The sequence below is a fragment of the Cyprinus carpio genome, chromosome A11 (assembly GCF_018340385.1).
Source record: "Cyprinus carpio isolate SPL01 chromosome A11, ASM1834038v1, whole genome shotgun sequence".
NCBI classification, from domain to species: Eukaryota; Metazoa; Chordata; class Actinopteri; order Cypriniformes; family Cyprinidae; genus Cyprinus; species Cyprinus carpio.
Window position 1 is genome coordinate 22,889,810 of NC_056582.1, and position 14,929 is coordinate 22,904,738.

Consider the following 14,929-nt stretch of genomic DNA (forward strand, 5'->3'; position numbering starts at 1 on the left):
TTTCATATTTGTTGAATTTTACAACATTTACACTATTTTCCTGTTTTTTAATGTGAAGCTGCTTGAAAGAATAAGCATTATATAAAGTGCTATATGAATAGCGCTTTATATAATATTTGTTAAATGAATGTGACTTGAGTTTCACCGTAAGAAAAGACAGAAAAGTACAGAAAATACATTATTTCAAAATATATTTTTTGTGTTCACAGAATGAGAGTCATACAGGTTTAGAATGAAATAAAGGCGAATAAAATACATATAAATAATTTTTGAACTAACCGTCCAAAAAAAAAAAAAACAAAAACAAACAAATAAACAATCAATAACACAAATTTTTTTTTTTTTTTATCATTATTTCAAACTGTTTATCCTGTATCAGCCCCATTGCTTCAGCTTTCTCCATAAGAACTGCTGTCAGTGGACGGCGCTGAAGTTCTTCCTCATTTGGTTTTGGTGTGGGCTGGATGAAAACTGTCTCAGTGGAGGAATTAGGCTGGATTGCAGACAGCAAGGGGGGAAACTGGGACTGTTCAAGGTGACTTTGTGATTGGGTTCCAAATCCAGCTCAGAGGGTACGACTGGAGTGACCCAGAAAACACACACATAATAATCTCAGCAAGGCACTATGATGACGCATCCCTCTGTGCTATAAAACAGAACCCTATTTATTTAGGCATATTGGGCTTAATATTTAACTTGATAGAGTTAACTCGTGCACCTCTGTGACACCACGTTGCTTTCAAAAGCAGCAAATTCACTTAGACAGATATGCTTCACGGGCTGCTGGTGTGATTAAGGCAGACTGGAGTCTTCACCGAGCACATGGTAAAGCCACAAGATCTGCTGGCTGTGTCGTAAGTGCTCTGACCACAGGGATGCAGGCAGCTCGCTGAGAATGATGCATCCCAAATCTCTTTATGAATCACCATAGCATTACGCATCTCACAGATTGTTTGGTAATGCATGGGCATAGTTTATGTGTGAGGATGAAAGATGAAGCAAAAAGCCAGAGAAGAAACAAGCCAGATTTAAAATCGATAAAAGTTTGCTTTTCCATGTACCTGTAGAAAAATCACATCCAAAATCCCTGTGAAGTGACGAGAGTAGATTAAAAAGATTTCACAAACAACTTAAGAAAAAATTCTTAAGGCAAGATACTACAGGCAAAAACCCTTTTTCATGCACTGGTCAGTTTTGAGATTTTGGGCTATTTTGCATTCTATAACGTCGTCTTTCAGATCGATGAAAAGAAAACATTCAAAATACACTTTTAAGTATTTTATTACACTTAATCTGTTTGCACCCGTAGATTTCATTTAGAGTACTAATCTTTAAAGCCCGTTTTCTCAAAATGAGTTTTTTTTTTTCCTGTGCTGAACCAGAAATCTACACTTAACATACACCAGCATTAACATACACCAAACTTTATTCCAGTATATATTTTGGTGGTTTTTACAGAGGGGTTTGTTAATTTTTCAGTTGATTTATATTACATTTTATCCCTAAAAACATGGAGTGATAAAAAGAGATAAATATTCTTTCTGTAAAAACTTTAGGTAACACTTCAGTATAGGGACCAATTCTCATTATTAACTAGTTTGCTTATTAGCATGCATATTACTAGCATATTGGTTGTTTATTAGTACTTACAAAGAATATATTCTACATGACCATATTCTACATCCTTAATCTCACCCTATACTTAAACTGAACAACTACCTACTAACTATTAATAAGTAGTAATTAGGAGTTTATTAAGGCAAAAGTTGTAGTTATTGGTGAGAAGTGGACCTTAAAATAAAGTGTGACCAAACTTTAATAAGTGAACAAAATGAAACAAGTGTTTTGAACTTGACTTGAAATGTACGCACATTACTGCATATTTAGTTAGACATTGCGTTATTTGCATATTTAAACAAAACATTTTAGAAAAGTTGTAATACAAAACAATTGCATTAATCTAGTGTGATTAATTAACGGGACACTATGGTGATACTTATTATTTTAACCTTTTCACCTGTTGTGTCATATTAAAGGGGGGGACTTTGTATATCTCTTTTTTTTATCATGCCATAAATCAGAATACTGTCAACAGACAGAAATATTTTTAAGAATAAAATGTTATATAAATCAGACAAATATAATATGAACAAACCCTTCTGTAAAAACCTTGAGAATATTGATAGGAATAAATCTGTAAGGTGTAAGTGTTGCACAGAGTTTGTATTGTAATTAAAACTTACAGATGCAAATACATAAACTAAACACTTACAAGTGTATTTTGGGTGTTTCCTTTCCATTAGTCTAAAAGAATGCATGATTATGGAGGCAAAATCTGAAAATTGAGCAGTGCATGAAAAAACTGTTCCTTGCTGATGTCACGGAAGTAAGTATCTGAAATTTGCGGCAGAAGAAAGAAGGTGGAGGCCGTCAGGATGAAAGGATGAAGGGGTGGAGAGTGGGGTTCAGAGGTCAAGGGTCAGGAGGCACAGCAGAGCGGGACACTTTTGGGTTGATGGGGGAAGGACACAGCCTTCTTCCATTCTTCATAACCTGTTTGTCCGATTCCCAGTCCGTTCGAATCCCAGCACATGTGTTTCCCGAGCTCCTTCAGGACGCGAGACCATCCTTTATCTGTCTGCTACACCAGGTTCAGGCTCAAGACAGGCAGAGGGGGGTGAATCGTCTCCTCCTAAACCCTTTGAGAGGATGACGGTCGGGTGGGGGTTTCACTTTCTGAGAGCATAAGAAAGAAAGATTCGAATCCGACACATGACAGATGGTTAAGAGTCATCTTTAGTCGCATCAAAAGTTGGCGCACCATTGAAGTCTTCTGAATGAGATGCTAGCTGTTAGTGGCCTGACAGTTTTGCACATGGACAATGTAAGCAATGCTTTATAAGAAAAAGCCAGCGAGTGTGTTTTGTAGAGTGTGTCTACGGTGTCGTTGCATTAGAATAGAGAGTGTCCTTGTGTGCATACCATGAAAGTGAAGCTCTTAAAGGCACGTTTAAAAAGGGACGCCCACTCTTTGTGGACACTTTTCAGCCTGGTGTATTGAGAGGCCTTTGTCTCCACCTTTCATCTGGACACACAATGGACCAGCCCGTTTTAAACACAACGCTAGATGAACTGCCCTGACAGTGTATTAAACGCGGATGAATTGCCAGTGCATGGCATAGATCAGTGTCCTCCAACCTTTCACATACACAGGGCTCCAGTCTTGTTCCTGTGGAATAGAGCGGGCTGCTTTCAGAGATGCTAATTATATTCATGTTTTGATGGCGGAGAAGCTGGTTTAAAATGTGCAAATTGTCCTCGTTTTAAGACGACTGTCTGAAATCAGTCTGGTTTGAATGGACATTTGTTTTGGTCGGACTTAAAAAAGTTTTTTTAACACTAAAAAACGACACATTTTGCCTTTAAGTAACAAAGCCATTTGAAGAGTGATTTCATGAATAATGTAAATGAGAATCTTTCTTTTTTATTATTTTTTGTGCTTTTAATGATAGAAAAATAAACCACTTTTAATCCTGCTGCTAATAAAATAGGTCCTCCATTTGTGTTAAAGGGTCAAATTGACCCTAAATGATCAAATATATATTTCATATTTTAGTTTTTGACACAATAGTAAAGTCAAGACAAATCAAATGTATTTGTATAGCACTTCACAGTACACATTGTTTCAAACCAGCTTTACAGAAAATCATTATAAAATTGTTATAATATAGTGGATAACAAATTAGAACTGGGCAATAATATAGTTACATTTTTGCAACAATTCAAGCAATCAAGCTGTTGAGAATTGCTACTTTATATATGTATATATAGTATATTTCACCTTCTGCAAGCATACTATATGTTGGCAGTAAAGTTGGACATACTTTAATATCTAACTTTATATAAAGAGCTGGATGGTAATACAGTTATTTTATGTCATGAAATAATAAAAAAAAACAGGCAGCTGAGATTTGCTATATAATATTATTCATTGCTTTGAATGAGTATGCTGTATCTATGTGTATAAATTTGTATATCTGATATTGGATATTTTGACATGCATTTCCAATTTTGTAGTTTGTCTTTTTTTTTCTTTTTTTTTTCTTTTTTGCATCACTCTTCATGATGATTTTTGATGAATTGCATAGAAACCAGTAGGGGTCAGTTTGACGACTAACACCATCATAGGCACAAAATTTGTATAGCCTTATGTCAACATATATATGTCAAAACATGCACATTTATGACCCCAAATGAGGAAAAAAAGTCTATAAATTTCAAGAACAGTCAAAAAGTTTAACCAATTTCAAGTAGTTTAAAAAAAAACGTCCACACACAAAAGGAAGTTTTTGTCCATAAAGTGCTTTTTATAGAAGCTCAATTTTTTTAAAATCAGTTGTCCATTTATTTTATCTACATTAATAATTTTGTAAAACCAAACAGTTAGTATTACAGCTTGATATGAAGCAGTATGTTAAAGATGTGACAGATGTCTGTGTGTGTCCTTGTCTGTGTGTGTATTTCAGACAACACCGCTGCAGTAAAAGTCCTCTAGACTCTCTTTAAAGTGTCCGACAGGTAGATAAACATACTCAAGATGTCTATAGAGGAGATGTGTGGGCTACCTCTGACCTGTTTACGACCTCTTGTCTCTGATGGCAGCTGAGAGCAGCCTGTTTATACAGATCACAGCTTTAGCCACTTAACTAGAACAACAGGGACCTCAGCAGATGCTTAGAGGCAGTTTCCCATGAGGACACACTCTCTGCCACACACATGCCCATGAACCTGTCTGGAAGACTGCTGATTGCTTTCAACTACATGTTATGTGGATGAAATCTTGTTTAGAAATGGGTATTTGTGTTCCACAATTGTCAGTCTCTTTAAAAAAAATTCATTTCCATCTTTTATTAGGTCTGGTTCAGCAACCGAAGAGCAAGGTGGCGCAAACAAGCGGGAGCAAATCAGTTGGCAGCATTCAACCACTTGTTGCCCGGAGGCTTTCCACCAACCGGCATGCCAACCTTACCCACCTATCAGCTTCCAGAGTCAACGTATCCCACCACCACTCTCTCACAAGGTAGAATACAGTAATAATTCATAAAACTCTAAACATACACACTAACGTTCAAAATTTATTTTTTGTTTGTTTTTTGCAAGGATGCATTGATCAACACTGATAGTGAAGACATTTATAATGTTCCACAAGATTTTTTATTTCTAATAAATGCTGTTCTTTTGAACTTTCTGTTCATCAAAAAATCCTGTAAAAAATTTATCACAATTTCCACAAAAATATTAAGCAGCTCAACTGTTTTCAACATTGTTAATAATAAATTGTTAATAATAAACTCCAGAAGACTGGAGTAATGATGCTGGAAATTCAGCTTTAAATCACAGAAATTAAATATAATATAAATATAATATAATATAATATAATATAATATAATATAATATAATATAATATAATATAATATAATATAATATAATAGAATATAATATACAAAATAAAAATACAAAAACAAAGAATAATAAAACATTTGAATATAATAAACATTTAACACAAATGTAAATGTAAAAATGTAATTGCATATATATATATATATATATATATATATATATACACACATATATTATATATATACATATACATATCATATATATATAAAATCTTGCCTTGCTTATGTAACTTCATAATTGAGTATAAGTTAATTCATACAAAATCACTTACAAATCTTAAACTTAAAAAATCTTGCCTTGCTTATGTAACTAAACAATTTTATCCTAAGAGACATCTTTCAAAAACATCAAATAAAATCTTACCAACTCTTTTGAACAGTATATAACCCTGCAAAAACAATGTGCTTACAACTAAAGCAGTACTGATTTATGGTATCAGATGATACTGAATCTGTACCATATTCATTGCAATACTACTGTATGGTGCATATCCAAAACAATATGGTGTTGCCACAGTACCAGATGTAAAAATATCCCAGTATCTGTAACACTTTAGATTGGGGAACACTATTCACTATTAACATGTTGCTTATTAGCATGCATATTACTAGCATTTTGGTTGTTTATTATTACTTAAAAAGCACATATTAATGCACGACCATATTCTAGATCCCTTAACCATACCCAATACATAACTATTACTACAACTACCTAACTTACTATTAATAAGCAGCAAATTAGTTATTTTATTGAGGGGAAAACTCTTAGTTAATAGTCAATATGTGTTTCAGAATCTAAAGTGTCACCTCAGTATGGTCCCTGTGTTTGTGTTTCAGATGGTAGCAGTACTTTGCACCGGCCGCAGCCTCTGCCGCCCTCCTCCATGCACCAGGGCGGCCTCTCGGCTGACAGTAGCTCTGCCTACGGCCTCTCATCCAACCGCCACACCTTCTCCAGCTATTCAGAAACTTTTATGAGCCCGTCAGCTTCAAGCAACCACATGAATCCCGTGAGCAACGGCCTTTCGCCACAGGTTAGTGCAGAGGCCTCTTTCCAATGTGAAAATGATGAAAGGCACGCTGAATGAACGCCAGCATGGTTCAGAGATCAAGAACGCTGTCGAGTTAAGCTAGCATCCGCTGCTTGTGTGGAAACAGATCATTTTTGCACTGATATGGAGAAACGAAAGTGGGGTTTTTTTCTCTTAATTTGCTTAGTTTTTCCAAGTCTGAAAACATCATTAGAATTATTCCCAAACCTTTGCTGTTTTTATATCAGAAACTGTCAGCATGAAATGGCTTTTACTTTAATGTGACGGAATTCAGAATAAAAAGAAGATAATTAGCAAGAAAAGTGACATTTATGTTACTTTGGGTAATTTTGTCAGAGTAAAGAATAGCAGAATATATATTTGATATGTATATATTGAGAGTGAGTAGGTGCCATTTGACAGGAATTGCTTTGTTTTTGCACTCATTTCTTATAGTGTGCGGATCTCTTGTTTGTTTCCCAGGTATCCTCTTTAGTCCTCATTAATGAGCATTTAGGGTGACTTTCTCCAGAAATGGTGCTGTCTTAAATACACGTCATTAAAAAATAATGCGAATTGATGCAAATCGCATGTAAGGAGTGAATTATACACAATTATCCATCAATACTGGGCAGTCTTGCGGACCCTTACCAACAAGATGTGGCTAACAAGCATAAAATAAGATTGAAATGGTGTGTAAAGAGTTGAAAATGAATTTCAATGCTGCATTTGTCCACAATTACCCTTTCATTCACACATGTTTTATTGGGGGTTTCCTTTTCTCTCCCCTGCTCTCTCAAAGCAGATTGAGAAACATTCTCTGTATTACCCTCTTTTTTCCAGAGAAGAAAGAATAAAGGATTTGGTGACAAAAAAAGAGCTTTTCCCCTCGTAACTACAACGTTGGAAGGATAACATGGGCGTCTTACAGTGAGAGAGATTGTTAATCGTGGCACAGGGGCTTTGAGCACTAATGCCTTCGCTCCAAACCTCTGTAAATACCAGCAGACATGGAGGTCTTTTTTCTATTAATGGCAGCATTTAACACTGGTGATGGAGACGCTGCCTCTCGCTTCCTTCTCAGCTGCGCTTAAACACTTTCTCCAAATAAATTATACATATATAATGCTGTGGATCAGGTCTAAAGGCTTTAAATGGAAGAACAATAGATTTCAGTTTTCTATGATTGCTATGTTTTGAATTTTTTATCAGTGTATTTGTGTATACTACGACTTTAAAGTTTGAATGCTTGGAGTTTTGTAGATTAATATAAATTGGTCCGGCGTATGAATTTCTTTACAAAAGAAATAATAATATAATAATTGTTATTTAAAAGAAATGTATGGGTTTGAAGTGACAAGTGTGCAAAATACATTTCAATATATAATATTTCAATATATGTTTAAAAAGCATCCCAGATTGAGTTATTTCTTGGCTGCAAGAACTATTATTTTACATAATAATAATAATTAATAGTAGTAGTAGTAGTAGTAGTAGTAGTAGTATTTTTTACCCAAAATTTCAGTGTTTTTCAGTGTTTTTGATCACAATAACTGACATATATATATATATATATATATACAAAATAATATAGATATATATATATATATATATATATATATATATATATATATATATATATATATATATATATATATATATATATATATATATATATATATATATAGTTTTTATACAATTTCCATTAGTTTAATGTAAAATAGTACATCATAATATTTTTCAACATTTCTACATTCTTATGAAAAAAGAGGACTTTTTTATTTTCTTAATCTTTCTGATCTAGGACCTCTCACTCTCTCTGTGTTTCTCTCGTCCATACACGAGAGTCATTGTGAGGATATATAAATGCAGTTTCTGACAGGTGAGACAGAGTTCAGTCACAATTCAAACTGTCTGCGCAACCATAGCAGCTTTCATACAGAAAATCCTCATCTCTGTTTCACAAGGTGCAAGAGCATATGCTGGGCTCATATCAGACATCACTTAACTCTGATTGTTTAGTACAAGAAGGCTGGCTGTTCTGTTCAGTAAAAATAAACTGCCAGGAACCTTTTCCCTTTCCAAAACATCAGATGTCACCTTGTCTCCTGTGACACCTGCAAAAAAAAAATGTGTTTCTTATTTTTTAGATCAAAGATAACTCCTTTATACTGGAACTTCGCAGACAACACCTGTCTGGAGGAGATAGACGCATGTGTTCAGACGAAAGACCTATTTCTCCAAGCGTTTGCTTTTGATGGGCTACTGGTTGCTGGTAAAGATTGACAAAAATGCGGCTGTAAATGGGTTGTGGTGGCCGAGTGGTGGGCGGTAATGGACTCCTGCTGATCTCGGCAGAGGTGTTGGTGTAACCTATCCAGACAGAGCGTATTTTCCCATTACAGGCCAGTAGAAAAGCCATCCACCAGCGGTTGTTGTTGTCGTAGTCCTTGATTATAAGTTTAGGCTGGTCTGGGAGTGATGCAGTGCCAGATGGGGTCTATTAGGCATTGCTCGGCTGGTCTGCAGGTATGTTTTGGGTTGAGGTGAGCCGTATCACCCCATTTCATTTTGTCGAACAGCAGGTGATGGATAAGGACACGTACTCTGGAAGATGTCAGGGAAATGTCACTCTTTTTCCTTTCTATTTCCTTTCCTTCCTTTGGATAGAAGACATTTTTGTTGCTGGAAGACAAGTTTCCAGTAGAGAAAAAATCTCCAGCTGTGTTTGTTTTACAAACAAGTTACATAATTATATATTTTGGCCCGATGACCCTTCAAATATCCATACTGAGATAGCTAATGTCCCATAACCAAGCAGAAAATCTCTAAATGATGTTATCAAGAGTAAATAAGGCCGAAGTTTCCTGTTTCTCTGCAGAAGACCGGAGAGTATCAGAGCCAGAGATGGATCTAGAGCTGCTCAACCACAGGGAACGAGATGTCAGGAGCTCGTGCTGGCTATTATGCCTTTTTAAAGGGGTTTTTAAGAGTGGTCCTGGGAAATGTGTTTCTTGGCTGAAGCGTTTGAGGTGGATTCCACGGCTCTGCCTGACAGGGACACCTGCTGGGAGAGTGAGGAAAACAACATGCATCTGCAGAACCACAGACAGCTTACCTTATGAAAATGTGTTTAATTTTTTACTTTTAATTAGTCTGTTAATTTAATTTCAATGTAATGATTTAACTATAACAACACTGATTAATAAGAGGGAGCCTTGAACATCGAAGACTAGAAATACTATGGTACAGTATAGGATGGAAATATTATGATACTTTGACATTCATATATATATATATATATATATATATATATATAATATATATATATATATATATATATATATATATTATAATTTAAAGTAAACTGAGGACATTTAGAATATGTTTTGCAATGCATTAAAAACGTTTTTTTTTTTGCGATATGGTACAGTATAGGATGGAAATATTATGATACTTTGTCATGAAGCATGGCCAGAATTACAGAAAAACCACAATTAAATACCATGATATTTACATCAAAGACAGTATATCTAAGAAATACCATGCTATTATCACAATACTTGTCCATGGTAGCCCACGTGGTATTACCAGCAGTAGCAGAGAGAATTTGAATGTGATTAAATCATAACTATAACATAGCAGCAGCAAGGGAAAAGTGGCTGTTGCGCGTTGTGTGTATGTGTGTGTGTGTGTGTGTGTGTGTGTGCGCGTGTGCGTGTGCGTAAACGTGTGTTTGTGCTGTGGAATGAAGCTTTCCTCGCGGACGCACTGAGGGATGAGTGCGTAAGGCAGCGCACGACCGGGGTTGGGTCTCGCCACCGGAGGGATCAGAGAGAAAACCGGCGCTCACCCGAGCCTCCCTTTGATCCCTGTCCCCGGGCCTGCTCGCCTGCACCGTACCGCACAGCACAGCGCGCTAACAGCAGCCCTCGCCAACCGCTGCTCGCGACTGTCAGACAGAGATAAGCGCGGAGAAGCTTCAACCCTCTCCCTCTTCCATTAGTCCTTCTCGGAAAAAAGGGGATGAATTACGTTTAAGAACCCTGTGCTGGCGTCGACTAAAAAGGAAAGAAACCTACCTCAGAAATTTCAAGTGCTCGCTTCTCTCGCCGTCTCCCTCGCCTCGCAGTTTTGACAAGACATTAGGCACGTGAATATCAATGAGCCGCGGAGACTCATGTAGTCCCACACATTATTAAAAACTTGCGTTAAGCCACAGACTGGGCACCGTGTCAGCTGGCACGCTCTCCCGACGAACGAATCAAAGCGGATGAGCGCGCGGCATTCATCCGTACCCCGTGCGCTCGCGCCGCGAGAGGGGGAATTGATACTTAATAATTAGAAGCCATATTAAAACAGATACTGTTTATATTTGGCAGTAATGGAAAAGACCTATAAGAGGCTTTTCAAAAAACAAGACCTGCTTGGCAGCTGCCAAGAACATCAGACAGCCAAAATAGTCGCCACGGGCAATAAATAAATAAATAAATAAACTGCGGTTCTGGTGTAAGGCTTTCGATTCGAGTGTAACTTTAGTCTTCGGCCTGATGACAATTGAAAATAGTTTTGCAAATGTCAGACCTACCTACCTTAAGTTTAATATCTTTTCTTAACCTTTTCTTGGACACTAGTTTGTGCTGCATGTGACATTTGTGTTGCTGTATGGTTCCTCACACTGTAAAAAATAAAAGTTTTTTATTTGCATCTTTGGTTCCATGGAGAACCTTTAACATCCATGGAACTTTTACATTGCACAAAATGTTCTTTATAATGGGGGAAAAAGATCTTTAGATTATTGAAATGTTCTTTGGAAGCTTTATTTAACGTTAAATGTTTTATCATATTATTCTGGTCAGTATGCTGTTTTTTAATAAAGCATCAGTGCATTTTTCTCTATAAGAAACTAGAGATTTTTTTTTTTTTTTGTGGAATCTAAAAAGATTTTTCAATTAAGTAAAACCCTTTTCAAATTATAACCTTTTGAGATTAAGATTAATGTTACTGTTTCTCTTTTTTTTTTTGTTCAGATTATTAACTTAAAGTATTAAAATTTGGCACATGCACTACTGTTCAAAAGTTTAGGGTCAGGATTCTTTTTAAAGAAATCAATACTTTTATTTAGCAAAGGTACATTAAATTGATTAAAAATTTGACAAAGGCTTTTATATTGTTACGAAAGATGTCTATTTCAAATAACTTTTTATAAACTAATTATTGAAGAATCCGGAAAATTAAGAAAAAAATGAAGCAGTATAAAAATATGAAGCAGCGCAACTGTTTTCAGCTGTTTTCAACTGTTTTCAGAAATGTTTCTTAGCCATCAAATCAGCATATTAGAATGATTTCTGAATGATCATGAAGACTGGAGTAATGATGCTGAAAATTCAGCTTTGATAACGGAAATAAATTACATTTTAAAATATATTCAAATAGAAAACAGTTGTTTTAAATTGAAATAATGTTTACAGTTTTTACTGTGTTTTTGATCAAATAAATGCAGCTTTGGTGAGAAGAAGAGATTTTTTTCCCAAACTTTTGAACATAAAAGATGCTCAAATCATTACAGTTTTTGCTTAATGGACAATACAAATCTATTAGATTTACATTGATGGTGGGACCTGAATATCATGGAAACTTGAGGGTGGACTCTTGAGCTGGACCAGAAAGAAACCACTCAGAGCATAGCAGCATTGTGACAGTGAGTTTTGCACAGAAAACCATTTCCTTTGTAAGAATAAAGAATTTGAAGCATAAAGGTCTAGTATTGGGATCTTATTGGAGATTCAGAAAAGAAGACTTTGTATGATGCAACACACACAGACTGTCAGGTGTTTTCAGAGGTGGTCAGTCTCATCATGAGATCAGGTCATAGATGCTCCACGCCTGTCTGTGTTCTTTAACCTCCATCTTTGGCTTCCCAGCAGTCACCCGTTGAGTCCAATAGCAACATCCTCTCTCATCTCATAGAAAAAGAATTTCATTTATTTATTTCGCTGCTCTTTTTTCCTCCTTTAAGACTGCTCAAGATGACTGTGTGCTGGTCTCTCTTTTCCCCTCCCTCTCCTTCCCCTGGAGAGGAAGATGCTTTTCCCGCCGTTCAGATGAAAGGCTACGGCGGACAATAAAAATGCTATTTAAATGCAAGGCTGTTTGTATGCGGCTGAGAGATATTTTCCCCTGCCGAAAGTGAGCTGCCGCATCCTGATAAATAGCAAATATAAGGGAATGCGATTTACATTTATCTTGCAGAGGCAGCCAATATAAATTTCAGCAAATCCTAGGAGATAGGGATTTAAAGAGGCAACGACTGAGACCAATTCATATGCTGTGTGTCCCACGCAACTGGAAATGCCTATAATGTGGAGAATGGCTAGCGTATACATGCACACTCAACGATCATATCTTGTATGTCAACTACTTAGAGACCCTAACACACTGGACGACTTATTTATTGTTTTACCAGAGGCCAACTCTGGTATTTTTTATATAGTGTAATTGAACTTGTAGTTTTTTTCCCATATAGTGACCCAAAGAGGTATTTGAACACTAAAGTCACACTGAATGCAATTTCATTAGATTAAAATATCAAGCAGTCTTTTATTTTTAGATTTTGCTTGCATTGAGATTCTAAAATGATGCAGTATTGAGTCAGTGTTGTGTCTTTGTGTTTGTTTGTGGTTATTGGATCATGGACTTTACACATCCACTAAAAATCACCAAAACACAGTTGATTCAAAGACACTGTGCAAAAATAATGAAGAAAAGTGACAATAATGAAGAGAAAAGACCTGCAGCATATTGTAATGCAATGACATTTTTACAGGTAAAACAAATGTTAGGCTTTTGAATGTCATTGCATTAAATAAAACATCAAAGGAAGTGTCTTTCATTGATGTAGTGATGAAAAATACAATTGTCTGTGGTTGTCGGATCATGTTTCAAAAACCTTCGTAGCTACAAGTAGAACATTATTTAGGAAAACTTATGCTTAGGCGTATCAAGTTCAGAGGCATTTTTCGGGTTCTTTTTGGTTGCTGCTGCTTCAATTTATTGTAATTGTCATAAAAGAGGATTTTAACACCTATTAGCAGGTGAAGGCAGTTTTCCAGGTAACCTAGGCCCTCATAATCATGAGTTCACAGGCTAAGGGTTTGTAGGGCCACTGTGGGGTCGAACAGTCACCGATAAGCCTCTTTGGTAGCTGTTGACTTTTTGAATGTCGTCTTTGTGAAATGTGTGTCCTGTTAGTTCCACATGCCACTCTGACAGGTGCACCGTCGTGATTAATACTCCAATGAGCAGCGCTGCTCTAACTTTACCAAACTCAAACCCCCAACCACACACATCTACAGCCAAACACCAGCAACCTGCTGTCTGATGTCTCGGGTTGCCTTCGGACTGACCTGCTCTGGCTGAGCCGGTGTGACTGCAGCATCATGGGACAGCTGTCTTCTGTCTCATGTGCATCATGCTTCTGGTCTCACTCACTCAATGTAAGTTATACTTCACCTGTTTTATCTTTTGCCAGATAATAGTTGTCCGTGTGGTTTAAAAAATATATTATTTGGAAAGTAGTATAATTCATTCATGCAGCACAAACAGCCTGACATATGAAATAATAGTCAGAAAAATGTGTTTATTTTTTTAAAAGGAACTATATATATATATAGTGCATATGTGCTTTTTGTTGCGGATCGTATTTGATACATCAGGCTTTATATAGCATGATATAGTGAGAATATATATCTCAAATTGCACAAAATATGCAATATGGTGCAAATGCTGATAGTTATATGGGCAAAAAGTAAGATGAAATTCTGATTCTTTGTAATGTAAATCAATGAGATCGCTATAACAGCCTAATACACTACTTACATAAAATGATATAAATATTAGTTGTCTCTATATATTGCGATAATATGTCTTGGTAAGATGTTTAAATGTTTAGTTTATGATGATAGATCTGTAGTTTCAGAACATATAATGCAATGCAATACAGTGTTGATTGAGAGAAGAACAAATAAATGTTGCACAAAAGCATGATGATCAAATTTGATACTCACATTTGAATATGATTTTTCTAAAAAATGAATCAAGTAAACCTGCTTCAGAACAGTAAGTGTATATCTTGAAATATTACTAACAATATAAAGGTTATTTTCATGTTTATTTTATAAAAATCAGTTAAGATTTCACAGCAAAAAGACACAACCTAAAAAAGAATGTTTTTAGAAATAAGGCCATTTTTCTTGCTAATATTGATAAAAAGGTATAAACTATCAATCAGACAAGAGCAAGCATGTAGTAGATTGTGTATAACAGTTTTTCAGCAACGTTTTGATCATGCTGATCATTTAAAGGCTTTAGAAATTTCTGTCAAATATGAAACAGTAGGCTTCATAAGGTTAATATTTAGTATTTGTGGTTTGTTCAAAT

General features: G+C 35.8%; 1 protein-coding gene across 3 annotated transcripts in view; it reads left to right on the forward strand.

Annotated features, from left to right (window-relative positions):
* The window catches only part of LOC109054488 (paired box protein Pax-7-like), a 58,847-nt gene that overhangs the window by 27,804 nt on the left and 16,114 nt on the right, over positions 1-14,929 (forward strand). For all 3 annotated transcript variants that reach the window (XM_042766853.1, XM_042766854.1, XM_042766852.1), the window contains exons 6-7: positions 4,915-5,080; positions 6,297-6,493. In XM_042766853.1, the coding sequence (XP_042622787.1) occupies positions 4,915-5,080; positions 6,297-6,493 (363 nt within the window). The remainder of the gene's footprint in view (positions 1-4,914; positions 5,081-6,296; positions 6,494-14,929) is intronic.